The following is a 21,764-nucleotide window of genomic DNA, read 5'->3' as shown; positions in this document are numbered from 1 at the left end:
TGAGGGCAGCTGAATCAGTTTAAGCCATGCCACATACACATATACATATATGTGTTTCCCTTCACTGTCATTTCATTGTAGAGACTTTGTTTTTCCGTTCAAACTTACTTGAATCATGTGGTAAATAGTTTGAAAAGGAATGCCACTTAATGGTAATATTTTCCCTGTAATAGTACTACAGTATTTTCCACCAGCAATTCCTCTGTAAAACCTCATCCCTCTTTCCATTGCTTGGTGGTTTGAATAGATCTTTACTTGAGGCAGAATCTCATCATGCAGCCATGGTATTCATCTGTTTGCAACATTGCCTGCCGTCTTCCCCACCCCCGCTACTTTATTACCCAATCACCACAATCACAGCGTAGTAAAAACCCCTAATGAACTGTCAACACACACCATGGGAGAAGATTTGGCCACAGAAGCTGAGAGGCAGCATTAATTGATGTATTAGAAATAATTGTTTGGCCATTTCCGACCAGTGGGGGTCGTCAGTTGTGTTTCCCAGCAGGGGGGCTGTCACTTTTAGATTATTTTTCATAATTACGCCATTATTTGCAGTGGGGATACCTTGAGTGCCCTTCTGTTGAATTATCACCAGTACCACCTATAGTGGGTGAGTGTGTGTATCATGTGTATGTGTGTGTGTTTATATGGAGGGAAGCCATTCATTCCTGTGTAAGAAAAATTAAACACTGATGGAAAGTGCAGTGCAGGTATTGCTGAAAGGATGTGGGTGAAACTGTGGCTGGAAAAAGGCATCATGTTCAGCCAACCCCCATATGAATATGCTGGGCTATAAGTGGAGTCTATAGGAAGATGGTTGGTTTTACAATGTAGGTGATGTTAGTCATCAGATCTCAATGATCCAGTGTGGCTTGCCCACACAACAGAAAGTTATTCCACATTGTGTATTCGACATAAAGTTGTTAAAGGTGATATATCTAAGAATCAGCCTGGTTCCTGTGTGTGTCAGCATGCCAGTTAGGCCTTATCTTAGTTAGATATAAAAGAGAAACTTGAATGTAGAAGGTTTAAGGATGTATTTTTTGTTCAACAAGGAAATTGGTGTAATAATATTTACATGACTGATTTATCTTGTGAGTTTATTTTTTCATTTAGACAAAAAAGCTTAAGTTTCTTGTGGAACATCACAAACTTGCTGCTTGCAATCATTTCCCGGTGAAACCGAGAGCAGGAAGGCCCAAGCTATAATATTGGACATGATTGGGCCGGGGGTAGATGGTTAGCATCCTAACTTCAGTAGATATCTCTGCCATACAATACAAAGACATCTTTGACATCATGTCAAAACTGTTATGTCACACTCTGTTGATAATTTTTGTTAATTTCCAAATGCTTGATACTAAAATTCTGTTATGTAAAGGACTGTTATTGTGGTCTTAAATTAACTAAACATTTATAAGCAAAATATGTGTATACTGCATATACTGTACCTATCTTCCTGCAATAACCAACAAACATTTTTGTCATTGATTTAAAGCGTTGCTGGGATATTGAGACACTATGTTGGACAAGGCAAGAATCAACCCTTTTAGAAAGATGAACATGTTCCTTTGTATAAGCAACTCTTCAGTTCAGTTAAATGGTAATGGCACACATTCATACACTGGATGCAATGCAAGGTGCTCATCAGGAGCAGTTTGGGGTTCGGTATCTTGCTCAAGGATACATCGACACACCATCCATTATGACCCAGAGTACATGAGGACACTGGAGTATTTATTCAGACCACCTTGACAAGTTTTGGTGCAGTGGTACGAGGTCATTTTTAATGTCCACTTAACTCAAGAGCAGATCTGTTATGTGTAGTGCATTTATGATGTGTTACAATGACTAAAGATAGTCAAAGTGTTTAAACATGGCTTGAATTGTAACAGGTCTATCACTTTGATTGGTATTAATTTAATTGTGCATTCACTGATTTCAAGTTCACAAGGACACATAAAGGTTATGGAAATATTTCTGCTGCCATTATTGTTACTCCTAATTCATTCACTCAGCTTCCTTTCGCATTGGTGGGTTATGAAAAACCTGTATCAGTCTGAGGGTAAATTATGTGAAGCAGTAGTCAGTGTCAGTCTATTTTCTTCACGGAAGAAAGAAGCATGCTTCCTTTGAAAGCTAGTGCGCTTGTTGACTGTGTGGTCCTGTGTGATCACAACTCTTTAACACCTGTCTGGGTACCATATGGCTGCCTCTGTTCTGGCAGTTGGGTTTACACAGCGTGAATTCCAAATGGAGCTAGTAAGAGCTAATATGCACTAAACCCTGTTTCTCTCCAGTAACTCCACTGAAGACAGATATTATTCCTGATTGACTGTACTTAACTGTGATCCCTCCTTATGATGGAGCTATGGCCAGGCTGGCACAGACTGATATTCTTTGAGAATGATCTCTTGTTCAGTGTTGTACTAGTATAAAGACCTTTGCTCTGTGGCTCGGGTTCTTGGTAACTTTGCCACACAGAGTTTAACACCAGCCTCTTCCCAATAGCCCCTTTCACTTACAGTTCCCGGTAAATACCTGGGATAATAAACTTTTTGCACAATGCAGTGACTATGCCAGAATAGATGGGGCAAGGGACAGACGGTGGTAATGCAGCACCTATTGATGCCAACCACTGTAAAACTCAACAGAAGAAGAAAAAAAAGATGGGGCAGGGCTAAGTAGATGTGTATGCGAAAGAAGACATCTTTTAGAGGTTTAAATAAGTTTTTACACAATTTAATTGATTCAGAAATATGCATTTGGAACATTTAAAAGAACATTAAAGGAGCATTTGATGGTTAACTTCAGAAAAGTAGACACAGCAGTCTTGTGTTTAGTTCATTTTTGCCATATAAAAGACTCTTTCATCAAACAAACATAACCCTTTATATTCCTTACCCTGCAATTTTTCTACTTTTAGTGTTAGGGTCAAAACAAATCTGTAACATTTTCCCTGAAATGTTTCTCAGAATTGAAATTAGACATGTAAAGATCCCTGCTTCAGTGTACACATGACACCATGCAGGAGATGTTAATGAAAACAGTTCTTCTAGAGGGATTATGTGGTTAGACTGTTTAACTTTGGAGAATCCACAAGCGTGTTTCAGCTCTGACAAAAGGCTGAAACTCCTCTGTTCATATTGGGGTGCTTCTGCTCACAAAAGGAACACCGCTACCTCAGTCCATTTAGCTAGAGGGGACATCAAAAAACTTAAACGTAAGAGTGCTTGTCACTCAGTCTGCTGTCAGCTGTGATTCTGTAGCATGTAAATATAGGCACAACAATTCCCCTGCTGTGGATAAAATGACATAAATGATGCTCAGCAAAAATGCTGCCAAAGCAGCTTTGTAACAAGTAGAGGCAGATTTTGCAGGATACAGCCAGTATTAAAAGTCAGTTTTGCTGCTGATTTATTGCTGAATGCAGAGAGTGTTGGGTGTTTGATGCACCAACACCAGCCCTACCGGTCAGCACCGACCCAGTTTGCACCTATGGGAGAACTGAAAGTAGAGCAGTGTGTCTGCATAGAAGACCTGGTTTACATGATGATGAGCCTAGCATCTGCTGTGTGATATGGACGTATCGAAGGCTCATTAAAGAAAAGATGTCTCGTTTTTTTTTAACAACCAGCACGGATATACTCAGTTTACACTGATGTAAAACAGGGACACACATTGGAGAAGCTGCAACCAGAGACTCTAACCAATTCTCAATAACCGATTAATCACCTTATTGTTGCAGCTCTAGTTTTTGTTTTTAGATTTATTCCTGTTGCAGATCATATATGCCCCCTTTTTGCCACAAGGTCCAATTTGTATGTATGTGTGCACACATGAGTGTGTTTTACTGGCTGGCCATGTAATGACTTGTGAATAATTGATAAGAGCAGTGAGAGGGGAATCTCTTGAGTATCGGTCTCTCACCATATTGCAGCCAAAACATCATTGTCTGTTTGTCTGTCTGCTGTCTGGCTAGTACGAGTCCCACGCTGTCTCTATGGAGCAGGGGTCAGACTTGTTTATCTGTCACAACTATGGAGCCAAGAAATTGAGTGTCACTTTAACAACATGTACAGCACTGAATATGGGATTCAGAGAGTACATACTGTTGATTTGGAGACCATGGCATTTACAGTATTACTTACAGTTGCACAGATGATATTATTATCTAATCTTTAATATCTACCTATCTACCCATGGATAGCCCATTTATTGTTTTCCCAAAAGTATGACTAGGTAGAAGGTAATTTATGTACCTAAATCATTGTGAGAACAGTGGCACTCAAGTAGTTATACAATGAATACATGTTAGGAAATGGTTTGTGGTGGCTGTTGCTCAGGCGGTAGAATAGGTCATCCAGTAATCAGAAGGCCGGTGGTTTGAATCTCCCCCAGCTGCATGTCAAAGCTTTGTGATACACTGACTTGCCAAGATACTGAACCCTAAATTGCTCCCAATGAGCAGGTCAGCACCTTGCATAGCAGTCTCTGCTAACAGTTTATGAATTGTGTGTCCTCCTCACATATACATTCACAGTTCTACATCCAGACTGCTACAAATTTGGTATTCTCTGCTGTCTGTGGCGTTTCTGTATCATTTGGTCCTGCACCCAATCTGCTGGTGAGATAGGACCCATGCTGACCTGTGTTCCACCTCACAATAAGAAATGCTTTTTGCCTGGAGAAGGAAAGGGAGACTCATTTTCTGTCGGTACACTTAATGTCAAGAAAGGTCATTTAGGCCCTTCATTACTGAGTGCTCTGCCACATATTAATTTATTGAATGTGACCTGTAAAGGTTTGTTGTGGAACACTGTAAAAATGTTTAGACATTTGAATAGAGCAGCATTGTTGTCAGAGACTTGCTGTCTTGGCCCTCTACTATACTGTCACCCACTCTGTGTGTGTGTGTGTGTGTGTGTGTGTGTGTGTGTGTGTGTGTGTGTGTGTGTGTGTGTGTGTGTGTGTGTGTGCGCACGAGTGTGTCTTTGTCAGTGTTAGTTTATTAATGGTCCTGTCATCCAGAAACTAGTCTCAAATACTAGTCTGTATTGTAAATGTACAGTATCTGCCCCACTGCTAAACGTACTAATGAATTATATTAGTTGATCCATTATACTTAAACTGTGCTTTCAGGGTCAGCCTTTTAACTTCATTTTGATTGTTACCTTTCAACAAAGTGCTAGCCAATCAATGTGTTTAAGAGTAAAGTCAATGTTAAATCCTAGTGTCAAGGACAGTCCAGTCAATGTTCCGCAACATCTCCAACATTCAAACTCATCGATAAGCTGTATATTCCTGACCGGTCTGGACATCACCTAAACACAAGCACAGTAGTTGCAAATGGTGATGAACATGTTCAGACATTTAGTGTGATATTGCATTAAATACCTCAGTTGATACCAATGACTGAACATGTGTGCACCTGACTGGTGATACTTGGTTGGGACTTTCCACTGCTCACTAAGAATATGTCTCTATACTGGAAACATCCGGGGGAATTTTCTGGCTCTTTATCAGTGAGCTCTGGGTGATGAGATGCTGGCTGCTGGGGAAAACTACAGCGATGACAGTGACTGAGTAGGAGGAGTGATTTTTGGCAACATCAGAAAGCGACAAGATCCTCTCGGGGCTGGTTTGATGCATTTTTTCAATTAATTTTATGCACTTTCATTTCTGGCTGAGTGCATTGTAGATTTTGGAGGTCAGCCCAGTCTACAGAATGAAATTCGCAAAGTAATGCCCATATTTGTTATTTGCTCAATTTGATTGTTTTTACCAAAGCTTCATTTAACAAAGGCACTTCAACCTCAGTCTGGTAACTTCACACACTTAGGTGCCTGTTTTTGTTTCTTAAATACTGCTTTTCTAAACATCATGTCATGAAGCCAAATTTTGCCTCTTTTTCCCATTATGGTAACCAGTGTGCTTTTTAAATGCTGAATCAGATTTAGTTAAACCTTTTCTAAGTGTGTCTATTGTGCGAGACCACAAATTAAGTTGTTACTCGTGCGATAGCGGGGGGTAGACGGGGCTTGTATGCAAATGCAATTTTCTTTGACAAGATGAAGGGTTATTTTCTTTTGAAGCTCTCGGGGTTGAACCTGTGGAGGGTTGGGCGGGAAACAAATCATCTCCACTACATTCTGTCTCCCCTCTATCCACTTATGCTGACACTGTACTAAATGGAATAATTTGGCGACCCCTCCTTGTGTTCATCTTTTGACTTTTCTAAAAGCCAGATGTTCCCTGCATGTCTGATGCCTTATTAAGCCCCTCGAGGCTCAGGCGATTGTAACATTTTTATTCGTGGACTGTGAGATGATGAGGCAGCCATGCCTGCATGAATTTTAATTACTGGGTTGGTCAGGCAGTCTTGCAATATTTTGTTTTATAAGAAAGCAGCTCTGTGCCATAGTAGAGACAAGATCTTGCTGATGGGATGGGTTATCTAATTAATGTCAAAATGCATTGTAGATACAGAGGCTTGCATTTTGATTTCTTAACTTGGATTAATCGTGAAATCACAACTGGCATAACATACTGTAGGAATCTGCCCATTGCTACGTGAGAACAAATCGTGACGTGAGTCCATGAGGGTTGGAAATCCCATCCTTGGATGTAACCTAGACAGCACATAAAGGTTATCTGAAAATGGTGTGTCTGAACATATGAAAGAGAAAATGCACTAACAAGCATTTCCAGACAGTGCATTTCATTTTAGCACAACCTCACCCAGAGGACGATCATATGAGTGTTGGCGGAGGTAGGTTGCTGGACGCCCTGGGGGGAGCAAATGGGTGTCTTGCGTTGGCTCTTTTGTTCTCCAGCCTTATAAGAGAGACCCCCTAATCTGTCACCGTCAGGTACCCTGGGGGAGATGAGTCGTGATAAATACAGGAGGGGATTTGAGAGGACACTTAAGAGGGCTTCTTCATGACTTATATATGAGTGTAGAGAGAGAGCTGCTGTTAATAAACTACCTTGGGCCACAAACAGCTTTGTGGTTCTTTTTCATGAAATATCGCTGAAGAGATATTCTATTCTCTGCTTTGTGTGAGACCACTGCAAATAGAAGCCTAGAGGAAAGTTTGGTTGAGCTTCGGCACTTCGCTTTGCCATGTTTTTTGTCCTATAAATAAAGTGGATATTGCTACAGTGATCATAGTAATTAGGAAGCTCAGGCTTGGGTATCTGAAATAAATTTCTGAGCATTGTTTGCCCTGGCAAAATTAGAAGTGGAGTGTTAAACCACAAGAGATGCATGTGATGATAGAATAAAACAAAAAAGGCTGCAATGTATTTTCTCTAGTCCAAGATCAAAACAGACATATTCTTAACCTTTTAGTGACTTGTGAGGATGTTTGTAGCAGAGCAGTCTAGAACACCCCATTAGAAAACCATTGATGTTGAAAGAGACAGCAGAGATAAAGAGAGTCATTGATTTGGCTCTAAATTCTAACGCTTCACTGATATTCTGATGTCCATTAGTGGCCACATGAGTGGACTGTCTCTCCCTTGGTTATAGTATTTCTGTGTCTTACCTCTGCTGGTAATTAAAACTGTGTTCGGGAGTCAATCTTCGCAACCATGTGGTGTTTTAGGGTTGCGCCCCCCCCCATCAATATTGGGAGCAGTCAAGGCCTGGATTAATTAAGGCACGTTTCCAGATTCAGCAGACTGCATCCTTTATGCCAATCCTCTGAGCGACGGTGCTGAATGAAGCTCAGCAGCAAGCACTTGCAGTTTGTGCATTTATAAAATGTAATCTGTAATTTTCTGAAAAGGAAATGGAAATAACCCAACTACAGGCTCATATGTATCTTTTAAAGAAGCTGCCCCAAGAAGTAGTGGTACTTCTAAGACACATTGCAATAAAAACATATATTTCACATTTGATAGCATAGATTCCCTTTATTGCTTCAGCATCATACATTCAAGTATGTAGCCAGTAGACCATCGGATTTACAAATGTGTAATAAGTTGCTACTATGTGTTATCCTTGTTTCCAACTAGTTGTAGCCAGAATAAAGACACAATTTAACATTTTTAGTCAGAAACTATTATTAGTGGTTTATTGATGCATTGCTTTAATAGTAGACCCTGTGATTGCTTGTGTTGTTGTTGCAGTTCAGACTGTTTGGACCTGGCTGAAATGGTGCTCAAATTGAAGCTCTAATACTGCCACTTAAGATATCATGTCCAACAAAGAACTATGGCAAAACACGTGTGTGTGTGTGTGTGTGTGTGTGTGTGTGTGTGTGTGCATGTGTGTGTGCGCGCGTGCCTATGTGCATGTCTGTGTCTTTGTCTCCTCTGAGACTTCCAGTGGGGGATTTCTAGCTGTCAGCTAAACATGCTGATGTTGGTGTTTCTGTGAAAGAGACTGTAGACATTTCCATACGCCCTACAGAAGCTTGCTGTGGCTCCCAGACAAAAGGATAATCTGGTTGTGAGACCTTATGAATATGTAAGAATACGTCCTTGGATATTTAATGATCTATTCAAATTTTTCGAAAGTCTAAGCCAAAGTCCCCTATTGTGTCAAAAAATATAATAAAGATGTGACATCTGCCCTTCTCCTTTCCTAACAGTCTTTAAAGTATATTTACATTTATTATCAACATTCTTTGTTTGTATTTTTTTCTGCCAAATAGACTATTCTCTAATGAATACTGAAAAGATATAAGCCTGATATTGCAGGTTTTTCTCTTTTTGCGTGTTTTCAGTGCTTTGAGCTCTCAGGGCCATCATCAGAATATCTGGATAACTTAATATTTCTAATAAAAAGAACACCTTGAAACTGTGAGTAGAGCACGTTTTGAACAATAGAGCAATTTAAAATTTAGCATTTTCTTGCTTTGAATGACCTTATTTGATTCAGAAAATATTTTCATAAATCATCATCATTTTAGGCACATTTTTATTTCCCCTCACATACTGATAATGTCTTTATCTATATAATTTATTTTATAAGTTATATAAAACCTGTCATACACTGAGAGTTGCAAATTTAATATGAACATTTGTTATTATAGACTGGGTTCAATCTGCTGTTTTTATTTCATCCATCCATGGAGTCTGTGTTGATTTTTCCACTTAAGAGCTTGCAATAAAATGCTAGATTCCAGAAAACCCTAAGCTGTTTCCATTTGGACCCCTCGAGGTAAATGAAACAGCTTCTGACCCAGATAATCAAAAGGCAATTCAGGCTGCTCTTGGATCGGCGCAGATATATTGTTAAAGTTAATTGAGCTAGTTGCAAAAGAATGGCAACTAAAGTGCAGCCAAAATTTCCCAGTACTAACATACTAACTTGACAGCAGTGAGTACAATCAATAACCATGTTCCATGCTTACTGTAGGTGTTTTCTTACTTGTGAGTGTGACATGTAGTTGGATATGGTTAACAATGTGAGCAATGTGCTGCTCTCAGTGTTGTTCAAGAGCTAAGTAGCACAGTACACAGTCCCTGAGTCAAAGACAGAGATGCTGCAGCAACAGAGTCGTTCAGCAGCTAACGATGGCACAAAGCATGCAACCACAGTGACGTGCAGTAACTACTGCCGCACTGAGGTACATAGGTGACGACCAATTTGTTATTTTGTTTATGTATTTTTTGACTCAAAGTGCAAAGAGAGCTTGTTGACAGTGGCAAACTATCCGCTAACGCGTCTCTGTGCTACAGGGCAGTCTGTAGTCAAGCAGTGCGCGTTCATCTGATTTGGAGAAGTGGCCCCGAAGGGAGGGTTTAAGGGAGGGGTTGGTATTATTCCATTATTAACTCAAGCTAGATTGTTTTGTTTGACCTATAAAACTTCTTCATTGTAATTCCATATCAAAGTGACTTAAAGTGCATTGCTCCACTTGGGTTAAATAACAGTGACATCTGTTGGTGCTGGAACCACCTGCTGTGTTGCCAAATTCAAATTCAGCCATGTGATGGTAGAGTTTGTCCTTCACTGGCTATGCTTAGAGTACTGTACATGTACAGTCTCTTTCACAGTCAGTTATTTGGGGTAGTGTCTTTCACAAGGACAGATCTCCTATGAAAGAAATTCAGTGTCAGTGCAGGTTCAGGTGTTTGTGTGAAAGGACTTTTTTCTGAAAAGCTGCTTTACGGGAAAGTGTAACCTTCTTTGTAGTGATCTGAAAAGCAGAAAGTGATTGAACTCCTCTTTGATTCAGTTCCTCACCTTCTTAGGTAGAGAAAGAAACCAGAGAAGGCCGCTGTGATGAAAAGCTGACCCAGATGCCTTAGAGGTTTTTCCCAGCACTAAATATCTTACACAGCACCCTGCTTTTATCAGCTGCACAGGAATTCTCCCAGCGAAATCAGTTGAATAAGAGTATAACAGGAATACGCAATTTCCCTTTCTGGTGTTACATAATTGCGTCATACTTGAAATTTCAGATTCTCCTTCACTTCATGTAAATGAATGGATGCAACAAAAAAACAAATAAAATGCAGCTTCACAATCAAATAGAATACTCAGCTTTATAGCCAGCCATTATACTGATATAATACATTGACAATTTAAAAATTTACATCGTACATAATAAACAATGTAAGTATAGTGTGTATGGTGTGAGTGTGTGCTTGTATCCACAGTTATTGTAGCCAGATTCAAACAGAGTGTTGGGAGATGGCTCCATTAGGCCCGTCTGCCCTGCCCAAAGGCTCAGGCTCTCCTGACAGACGTTTATGTGCAGACCCCTGCCCTCATGCCACTGAGGTACATCTGCCTTGCTAACTGAGCCAGGCCCATATGAAAACAGCACTGCCTAGAGAGAGGAGAACTCGCTGAATACTAATACACTGGCCTTGAGTGGACCTCGCCACCTGCAGCCCTTTTCTGTGGCAGCAAGAGAACCAAGGGCGGTGTGGTTGTTAGTTTGTAAGAAGCCAGCATTACCTCATGCCTAAAGAAATGCCTTCGGTGTGTTTCAGTGCGATTCCCAGGGAACAATTACAAGACATGGACGAGCTCCAAGATCATTAGAATCAGAATGGAGGCAGGCCGAGGCTGAGTTCACTCTGGCTGGCCTTCCTCTGAGATGATTGATTGGGCTTTAGCATCATCCTCCTGAGAGGAAGACTGGGACATTGGGACCGACTGAGACCTCTAACTAATAGCAAAATAACTCTCAAGGACACAAAGTTCATCTGAGAGCTGAGGCTAATTCTCACTGTGCCACAAAATTTTACATCCTGATATAGCTAAATTTACATCCCGATAACGATATATATCCCGACCTGTCTTTAAGTGGTAGAAAAGATTAGACGTGTCACTAGTAACAACTTGTTAGCTGCGTGTTTTGCAGATTACCGTTGTCTGATCGGTGACTTTTTAAACCAAAGCCAAACGATGGAATTGCGGTTCCCCCTTTTCGGCACCAATCTTCTTGGGGTTCTGCTTCTGTATCCGTGTCTGATGGACTAGTACTGTACTGATGTTACTAGCAACGTTATTTTCATCTTTCAAATTGGTTATGCTGCAAGCCAAAGCTTCCATGCAGGAAAATAAAGACTGTTTTGAACTGAAATTAACTAGTACCCCAGAGAAAAGCCTTTATTTTCAAGTGGCGATTACAGAACTTCTGAGTTTAGCGGCTGACTAAGTGTAGTGAAGCAGTGACAGTAAACTGAGTATCACTTCTTGGTAAGCCATATCTTTAATTGTACAATTCTTGTGTTTTAGAAAATTGCTTTTCCTGTGTCATCCCTTCTGGTCAGACTGCTTACAGCACAGCATGATGTGTCCCAATGTAAATTCAGTATGTAGAAAGTCTAAATTTGTCGCGCCAAAGAGCCTTTTTGCGTCTCATTTAAGCTGGTGGCTTTATGTTCTGACTCTCTGATATTCAAGTCAAGCCTGTCTTGAAGTACATCCTTCATAAAGTATAAATACAATGTCATTTTAAGTTGTTAGTTACAGCAGGAGTGAATCGTTTTTGTGTGTGTTTGCCATTGTATTTAACAGAGGTAAGAATTTACCAGATGTTTTGGTTCCCTTAATCCTAACATTGAAATACAAGAGATAAATCAAACCAAGGCAGTTTGATAAGTCGTGCTCCGGTGTCCCTGAAAAATTCATGTGTCATCAATAGAGGAAATAGCATGGTCACAAAGTGCTGTTCATAGTATTTTTATGACCATATACTTCTGTGTGCAGTTTCTCTATGTACCTTAATATATCTTAGTAAATACATTACATGGCTGCTGCAGGGAAAATGCAGACCATAAAGAGAGATAGATTTCACACCAGTCTCAAGGTGAAATTTAAATGTGAATTGGTATAATAGTTTCAGTGGTAGTTTGAAATATACGAGGTGCAGTCATGCTTAACCAAAATTGTAAGATGAAATGTTGCCCTACAGTATCCTAGCTGCTTCCAAGATGTTCCAAGGGAGCATTCAAGTTTAAGGAGAATGTACTTGCTGACTCAGTGCCTGTATCGATTATAAATGTCATCAATGAAGCACCTTTTTTTTTTTTACTGTGACAAATAGTGATGTTTTCTTTGCTGTGTCTGCAAGGTTTTTACAACTTCTTTTAGATAGTAGTGGACATTTAATAAAACGTGCACTTATTTTGGGGAACAGCTGTGCGTCTGGCCACCACTGAGTGATTTTGCTTTTAGATCTGCATTGCAATTAAAATTCTGCCACTTTGATATGCAAGTTTTTGTATATTAATATGTATGCATGAATGATTTTCCTCACCACATCCTGTGTTAATAATTTCAGTCAAAATGTTATGTCTGCTGGTTTGCGTGGTGTTACCCTTGAAAACATATGGTCTCTCTGGCACTAGTTTGTAATGTACTAACTAGATATTCAGAGAGGATGTCCGTGTGTTACCATAACAATGGTACTGGAAGATGAACACACAGGAGCCTCAGCTGCTGGTTTACTAAACAGCTGGTCATTAGTGTTGACTTAAGTTACAGGTTAGCCTGCCTCCAGAGAGCCATCAGATCACCCATCATCTGCGGTAACCATGACAACATAATCTCAAGATAACGGTCACATGATTTAGTGTGCCATGTCATCAGAGTTTTTGATGTAAGATTAGTCTCATAAAAGTGTTGCTGTAGCAGAGTAATGAGGCCCCAAGAGCATCACAGAGATACGTTTTAACAGGTCTACTGGTGTTTCACATGTGGAGACATCTGTGTGCTGTCTTGCTGACATACCACAGTCTACGGGCTTTAGTCACTTCCTCTTTCCTTCATCTGTCTGTGCAGTAACTGCTTGCAGGGACATGCAGACTGTCTCACACTCATCGAACTGACCACAGGTGACAATGAGTCAATGTTACCTTCCTCAGCAACATTAATTAGTCCACATAAACAGGCCAGGGCAGTCTAGTTGACAGTTGCGTTAAAAGTGTGGACAAATGGTCCCCTTACCTAGAGCTTATCAGTTCACCCCATCCGTCCATCTGCATCTAACTGCAGCCGTCACATTCATGTGTGCTAGGTCTGTTCTCAGTGAACCCCACGGCTCATATGGAGCATCCCTATCACAGGGGCTGGGTGACACCGTTTCTGTTCAGATGAAAGACCAATTGGGTTTTTATTTTTTATTTTTTCCCTCTTCCTGGGTTCCTCCACTTGGACGATAAATACTAATGACAGTCGTGATCACCACATTGACTCTCTGCCACATGGACCGTCGGCCGTATTGTTGAGCTGTCTCTTCACTAACAGCTCACAAGATAACAAGCTTATTTGTGTGACACCCAGGACTGCTACGCCTTATAAAAGTACTATAAAACCATCAGAGTGTGTATATATTGTATGTCAGCACATGATAGCTGACTGCAGCCATTGGATAAACACTATCTTTTGGATGCCGTTCTTTATTTCTAACAAAACAACTTTAATCACAGTCCATCACCCCCACGTCCCTAAGGTGCAGGCACAAAACAGACCTGAGCATGAGACAAATGTTCACTAATTTACAATATGTGGCGACCCTATTAACATGCTAATATTTCAACCATGTGGTCATGGTTCATTCATCAGTAAGCTAGATGAGAAGTAAAGTGAAGATTTGTTACATTTGTCACAATAACAAATGAAAGCACACAAGCAGCTAAACAGCATCAAAGCGGCTTTGGACCAATTCACCCAGTGTGGGTGAGAGGGGAGAGCCAAACCACATCACAGCTTATTCATTTAGAATGAAGTATCTATAATAACAGTATTAGTAAAACAAAAAAAATGGGTATGTCTGAATACTTTCTTAATCAGCTTTATGTTAATGCCCTTCTTCTTCTCTCTCTGCTCTCCTTCTCCTTTCCTCATAGCTCGATATGTGAGCAGATCTCTCTTATGCCGAGTTAGTGTGTGGTATAATAGGTGTTGAGTGCCAGTGCTAGGCTGATTGAGATTGCCTAATGAAAAGCCTTTTCAGTGTGCTGTCATCTGTCGGCCACCATTAGACAGCAGCTATGTAAACATTGGCTGACAGCGGAGGCAGGCTTTCCTGTAAGTCAGAGATGGAACATGATTGAACCAATTTTAGAAAAACGAAACTTGATCCCCATTTCAGCGAAAACAGATACACTGATAATCCTTCGTTTCGCTGTGTTTTTGTACAAAACAACAAACAGTAGTTGATAAATACTGCATCTGTCTTTGTTGTATGTTTTTCAGAATGGAACTGACTATGGCTTCTTGGTGCGTCAGAACTCTGAACTGTTGCGAGCCCTCGATGAGCTGGAGAAGACTTGTACCACACTGAGGGAGGAGAATGGCCTGCTGGTAAGACTAAAAATAACAGAGGGTTTGTAGTCTCGACTGAAGGCTTCAGAGAAAGTAGGCCAGGTGCACAGAAAAGGCGAACAAATCGTTTAAAACATACACTGTTTCAGTTTGGAGCTGAAACTGGCTCTGTGTTGTGTTTTTACAATAATTTCCTGTGTCTCTCTCTATATATTCCGCCCCCCCCGATACAAAACTCTCTTCAAGCCTTCTGAATAACTGTTTATGTGACTTTCTCATTTGGCATTCACGGCATTGTCTGATGATGATATTTGTTTCCCCTGTGTTTAGCGGAAGAGCAGCGCCCCAGAGACCGAGGAGAAGGTCAGGCGGCTGAGGAGAAAGAACACAGAGCTGGCTGTTCTGGCTAAGAGGCTGGAAGAGAGGGCACGGAAGCTGCAGGAGGCCAACCTCAAAGTGGTACGCCGCACAAACATTTTCACAGCTAACCGCGCTGTCCACTGTGTTTGCCCTCGCGCTGACCCAAATACTGGCAGTGAGTCATTATCAAGCGCCACCGTCCACATCAGCACATCACCATGAAGTCCTGTAATGAGTTGAATGGAATAGTTAAGCATGTGATGAATAGGAGCCTTTTTCAAACAGAGCAGCACGCTATTTGGATAATTGAATGCATCACTAGAATGGCTGCAATAACTCAATTTTCAGCAGGAAACATCCCTGAAAAAGAGATTAGACGAAGCAAACCCAAACATAATGAAATGTAAATGTTTTACTTTTCATGGAGGCACAATGTACAATGTTAAAAGTGTCTTGCCACAACTTACAAATTAATGTTTAAATTCTTATTCATTAGGTTGATAAATGTTTGGTTTCTTAAAGAACGTCATGAACGCCATAATAAGATCTAATCTAATTCAACCGTACAAGACTCAGATACTATTGTAATGAAAAGCTGCATGATGCACAATATCTGAAGTGGTAAGTAGTGGTAGTCTTTCCTGAAAAGCAGTAGCAAAGAAGACAGTAATCTAAGGACCACCTATCTCTGCCCCAGCTGCGATCACTGGCTGCTGTTCATTCTCAGTGCACCTGCTCACCAGACTGAGGGAGGGACCTTCCCCCTCCTCCTCCTCTCACCTCCTGCTGCTCACTGAAGGGCAAAGCGATGTAGTTCTGACAACCCAAAAATAAAAGCGTTTTGGATCGAATCTAATCAAAGATTGCTTAGCTAGTTAGTGAGTTAGCTTGCTGTTCTATTTGGCATTGCTTATAGCCAAAGTGTGAGCCAGAAATTCCTCCCAAAACACTGAGAGCACCTTGCTCAGAAGCTTGACAGTAGAACTACATGAAATGCGTTCTCAAAGCTCCACCTACTTCACATATTAACGTGTGTTTACAGGTCTTGAGGAGTAGTACTACATATGTGAAAAAAAGTACTCTAAAAGTTTCTGTGGCTCTGGAGGAAGCTGCATGTAATCTGATAAACTACGTTCAGTGATGTCATACAGTAACTAGGTTGAACTGTGGGTGCCAGAATTTAAAAAAAACAGTCCACTGTCATCACACTCCAATCACCTCATTGTGGACAGTTTAAAAAGGAATGATCAAAACCACTACATCAGGGCCAGAGATATCGCCCCTTCTATCTCACACATCCTTTCAAAACCTGGCACCTACATTAACCATTATTCAATTGCTCTCTTGTTTGGTGATTAATACATACTTCCTTCTCACTTTTGTAAAGGTGAACTCCCCGTCACTGATGAGACCCGGGTCAGTGGAACAGTACAAGAGGGCGTTTGCCCGTCAGCGAGCTCGTGACCTTGCCCAGCATGCCGATGCGCTGCTATGGAAGGATAAAGAGATCGCTGCCCTACAGAAGGAGTGTAGAGACCTGGAGGCACGGCTGGGCACCACTAAGGTATTTATGACACAATTAGTTTACTCAGACCTCATTGAACTGTGCTCCCTGATTTGTTCCCTCAAACCCTACACACCAGCCCTGCCTTGCTCATAATGCCACAAGCTCGCCCTCTGCTGGACAACACAGGTACTACTCATCCTAACTCCCTCTTAAGCCAGTATTACAAAGGCTGCGTCACTGCTGATGACTAGATGACAGTGCAGGAATAGGCTGCCTTCCTAAGTGCCTGTTTTTAATTACTGGTCCATTAACTTAGGAGCTCATTATTCTGAATGTGAACATATGCTGTGTTTAAGAATTAAGAGTCTTAAAGTGCGAGCTGTGCATCGATCAAGGGAGTCTGTGATGGAACCTATGTTCAACTGAAACACATTTTCACCATGTGATGAGGTGGGTGGGAGGGCGAAGTGGACTTTAATAGGACTTGAACTTGAAATGGGAAACTTTAAATTTGCCCATATTAGATGACAGATATTTTTATATCCATTACCTCGTATCAGATTTACTGCATGTTGTTGTGTTAAGTTACACCCCCTCTTTATATTTACTACTTTTTTGATACATATGAATTTAGTAAACAGAATTATAGATTGTTTTGAAGTCTGTTTTAAGTTGCATACAGAGGTCTAGGCCAGTTTTAGATCAAATTGCACATGAGTATATATATTACTGATTGAGATTGTCAGTCTTCAATTAAGAGTAGTACATGGGATGTAGTTTGAATTGATTATTCACAACAATACTGTCCAAGTTTGATGACGTTATTGTCTTACAGCTGCCTTTGATGCTTGTGTCTGTGCAGGGCTCCCCTGTTCCATCTGGCAGAGTGGAATTCGAGAGGCTTCTCAGGGAGTCTCAGAGGGAGGTGCTGCGGCTCCAGAGACAGCTGTCGGTCACATCATCCAGTCAGCAGCACAACCACAGTCCCGACCTCAGTGGTCCAGAAAAGTGTGGGCAAATTGAGGAAGAGGAGGAGGAGGAGGAGAGGGGGGAGGGGGAAAAGAAGGTAAAGTCATCCCCTCATATCAGAACGCAACTCTACACTGACCCCTGTTGGTCCTAAGCTATATTAATAAGTTAACCGTGTATATGCTCACTAAAACTGATGACGTCAAGTTAACTGTCACTTTCAATGTGAGATCAAAAGATAAATGGTTAATAAAATTCCCTTTCTGTGTACTTCTTAAAATAGAAGGTTCAAAATTATTAAGGATGTAATGGTTGGGATTTTAAATGAAAAATCAATCCAAATGATCAATCAGTTCTGATCATTGAAATCAGAAGTGGGATCTCCCAGACTTATTGGGAGCCCATTGGAAAAAAAGAAAACAACAGGCAGCTCACTAATAGCCTGCAGCTGTTTTCAGGTACTTATGTGCACAAATACCCTAAACTGACTGGTCCATAGGTAATGTTTATTTTCTTTTTCAGTGATCCTGTATTGATTTATTTTAGAAGAGGGTTTACCAGTCAATAATTTGTGAAAATGAACTTGAAACAACTGAATTTCTATTTTTCTAATCTTGAGTTTTAACTAAAGGTCAAAAGGATTTTGAAGAATCATGACACCCCTAAAAATAATGCATATATTGCATATTTAAGTCAATGTAGAAAGCTGCAACACTGAAAAACTGGTATGGTGCTAGTGTTCAGTTTATTTGAGGTTAAGTATGTGATTACAAACACAGACCATACCATTTTTTTCAAACGTGGCATTGGTACCACAGTACAGATTGAGTTAGATGTCGTGTGGTAATGTAAAATTCAGCCCGCTGAGTTTTAGTGTATGTTTATGTTGGCAAGGATGCCGTTTTGCAGCGTTATATAATGGCTTGTCGCTGGACGCGATACTAATCTGCCACAAGCCATAATGAGATGATTCCCTGTCTTGAACTTGGGCCTGATCAAAGATACTAAAGTCACACTCTCTGACCCTCTCTGCATGTAATACTGATCTTCTCTCCAATCAGTTCTTAGAAACATGCTAAGATGAATGAATCACTGGGCAGAAAATGAAATGAAAAAAGTACATATCATAAATATATGAATTGGTTACGTAATGCAGAAAGAAGTTCATTTGTAATTGTGAAAATAACTTAGAGACACCACTGAACATCTGTCATAGAGAAGTAAATTGAGTACATGAGAGGTGTGTTTTAAAGATACAGTATCTGTGTCAGCTTACATCACTTGAAGACATGCATCTTATTTGTAGTTTGTTTTGTGAAATTCTCCAGAGAAGTTAAGTAAATTCCCTGCCTGTGAAGCTCAAATGAGAATGCCGATTGTGGTAATCTCCCGTTTGTGGGACGCACACACGCACCGCCAGTGGCACGCGCACACCCAGAAAGGGGCCATGTTGTGTGAACTCTAATCCCCTCTAACAACAGAATGGTACAGTCCAGTAATCCGCTCTCTGTTGCTGTGGCAGCGGTGAGAGGGTTTTGGGTGGTAGGTAAGACTCCAGCCGCACTAAAGACTTTTCTATCTCGCCCTGCTCTGGATAACTAGCAGGCCAAGGAACCCCTTGACGTTGCCACAGATCACACGAAAGGGGTAGGTTATCTTTTGAGTTTTCTTGTCTCAGTGCTACAGTGTAGATCTCCTTGGCTAAGCTCATATGTGTCTGCTTGGATGCGAGACAGAAGCCGTGCAGGACTCAAAGTTGAGACTTAACACTGAAGACTAATCGGTGTCATGACGAACTGGGAGTGTGAGAGAATTGGCGCAAGGCAGTGAGTTTGCATTTATGGTAGATATTAAAAGCACCGGCTTATTTTGTAAGATTATTAGTATGTTGCATGCCCGATGTTAGTGTAACAATATGACTCGCAGCTAAAGGGATTTCTCTTTTAGGTCTCATAGCTGTTGTTTTTTAATATTCATTTCAGTAAATCCGTAGTAAATCCCAACCCTATCTGTGATGGACCGCCACTTTCTTACAAATTAGAAAGACGGGACATGCATGAGGCCTAGTCAAGGGCAGCCTGTCAGGAACCCGGTTTTATAACAGTCATATTTTGGAGCTTCCAGATGTAGAATTTAGACAGGCCGACTTAGTGACAGGGTGGTAGAGCGTTTGATTGGTGGACATCGATATGCTCCGTATTAAAAAAGAAAATCAACGGCCAGGCCAATCCATTAAGGTGCTTTTAAAAGAAGTGATCCAGTTACCCGTTTCAGTAGTCTGCAGGGATTACACCAATGTGCTTATGGCATTCAGGGCCTGCTGAATGGGATCTGACCCTGCTTTAGTACGCATGGGCCCAAGGTGTACTTGATCCTTTAGTGTACATGGACCACATCAGTTCGAGGTGTACACAACGGCACCTCTCTGTGTGACGCAAGGTGCAAATAGAGGTGAGCCTCTGGGCGAGGACCTCATCAGCCAAAAACACAGACAATGACCTGCTGTGGCAGACGTGTCTGTATCCTGCATCAGGACAGCTATTGATAATGATATGTCTGTCTTTACACATCAAGCAGGATTTGAGTGTGTATTTCACTTATTTTCAGTAGTTATCACGTCAGTTATTGTGTTTTGATACATGTTCTGTTTTTTTAAATTCAGTTTTGTCAGTCCCATTCATTTCTTAAAGACACGTGGAGTATTTTTTTACCGTGACAGAGAGGCCAGCAATCACATGTAAGCAAATATTCATAACCACCACAAACATGAATTCAACAGTTCAGTTTTCAGAAAGAATTTCAGTTCATCATGCCACACTGAACATATGCTTTTGCAAAGATCACAGAGATAGATAGTTAGATGGATAGACAAAGTTTAAACAAATGCTTGTGTTCTCAGCTGTTGCATTCAGATCTGTAGTCCTGCCTGTCATAACTCAGTCAAGCAAAACAACATACAGAAAAAATCCTGTATTAGGTGTAGGCTGTTAAATTCCTGTTAGGTGTAGTCTGTTAAATTTAAATGGAAACCTACACTAAAATAAAATTACAAGTGAATGTGGGAAATGAGCGATGATTCAGTCAGCTGGAACTGTTCATCAATGCCAAATGTCTTTGATTATACATTTATACACAATGACAGTCTGATGTAGATGACTGTCCTTTATAGTATAGATATGCACTTAAAATGTTAAAGCTTATATACATTGCTATACATTTTAAACATTGTATAAAAAATGACATCATACATTAATTTATAGAAGTTATATTGACAGGTTAATAAGGGCGTCCTCCTGTAATATATATTCCTCTATTTAAATCAACTTCATTGGCATGCCAGGAGATATGATGTTCCTCTGATTTTACTATTCAAGCTCCTCATTCAACATCAATATGTAGTATAGTCATATTTGTTAGCTGTAAACGATTTTTTTTTGATATATTAGATATTGAGTCATATAATTATGGACTCATTTGCCCTGTCAAACAATTTTCATGAATGATTTAGTTTGCTGCTCACTGTGCAGACATGGCATTAATATTAATATTATGCAAATTGAGGAAAACATTCTGGTATGATATTGGTACAAAATCTCAGTGTGGGCTATCGATCATACTTATAATCTTTTTTAATGGAATTCTGTCCTTTGAAAGACTGATTTTAACCATAGCATCTTTGAATTTGGCAATTGACTCGACCAGACATTCCAGTATATGTCATTAACTGGTCAGTTGATATAGTTGACATTTATATTTCACAGAGGACCAACAGGTCTCCCTGAAAAGAATGAGCAGTAATCAAATTGTACATTTTCATATATCTACCCAATGAGACTACTGGAGAGCAGGAACCAGCTAGATGCTTATTTGATAAGGCCTTAAAAAACAAACCATGCAAAATGTAACAAAACCATGTATTCAGAATTAACTGAACCTTTCTTTAAACTATCATTATACCCTTGAAGGAGAGTCTGATTTATAATAATTGTTACAATGTTATTATGTTAGCTGCAACTATTCGTTATGATTTCTTAGAGATGTAACTGATTTTAAAACCCCAAATAAGACTATTTGTAGTCACTTGATCCCAAATCAACAAAATCCTTGCACATACTATGTGATGTATCTATTAAAACTACATTATGGTCTATAGGCTGAGTGGTTCTTTAGGGACGCTACAAATGT

General features: G+C 40.3%; 1 protein-coding gene across 7 annotated transcripts in view; it reads left to right on the top strand.

Annotated features, from left to right (window-relative positions):
• The window catches only part of LOC119031174 (RIMS-binding protein 2), a 67,672-nt gene that overhangs the window by 9,994 nt on the left and 35,914 nt on the right, over positions 1 to 21,764 (top strand). For all 7 annotated transcript variants that reach the window (XM_037119466.1, XM_037119465.1, XM_037119469.1 and 4 more), the window contains 4 exons: positions 14,675 to 14,782; positions 15,074 to 15,202; positions 16,491 to 16,667; positions 17,473 to 17,676. In XM_037119466.1, the coding sequence (XP_036975361.1) occupies positions 14,675 to 14,782; positions 15,074 to 15,202; positions 16,491 to 16,667; positions 17,473 to 17,676 (618 nt within the window). The remainder of the gene's footprint in view (positions 1 to 14,674; positions 14,783 to 15,073; positions 15,203 to 16,490; positions 16,668 to 17,472; positions 17,677 to 21,764) is intronic.

This window comes from Acanthopagrus latus, chromosome 13, assembly GCF_904848185.1.
Source record: "Acanthopagrus latus isolate v.2019 chromosome 13, fAcaLat1.1, whole genome shotgun sequence".
Lineage (NCBI taxonomy): Eukaryota > Metazoa > Chordata > Actinopteri > Spariformes > Sparidae > Acanthopagrus > Acanthopagrus latus.
The sequence above is the reverse complement of the archived record's forward strand: the minus strand, read 5'-3'. Positions and strand labels throughout refer to the sequence as shown.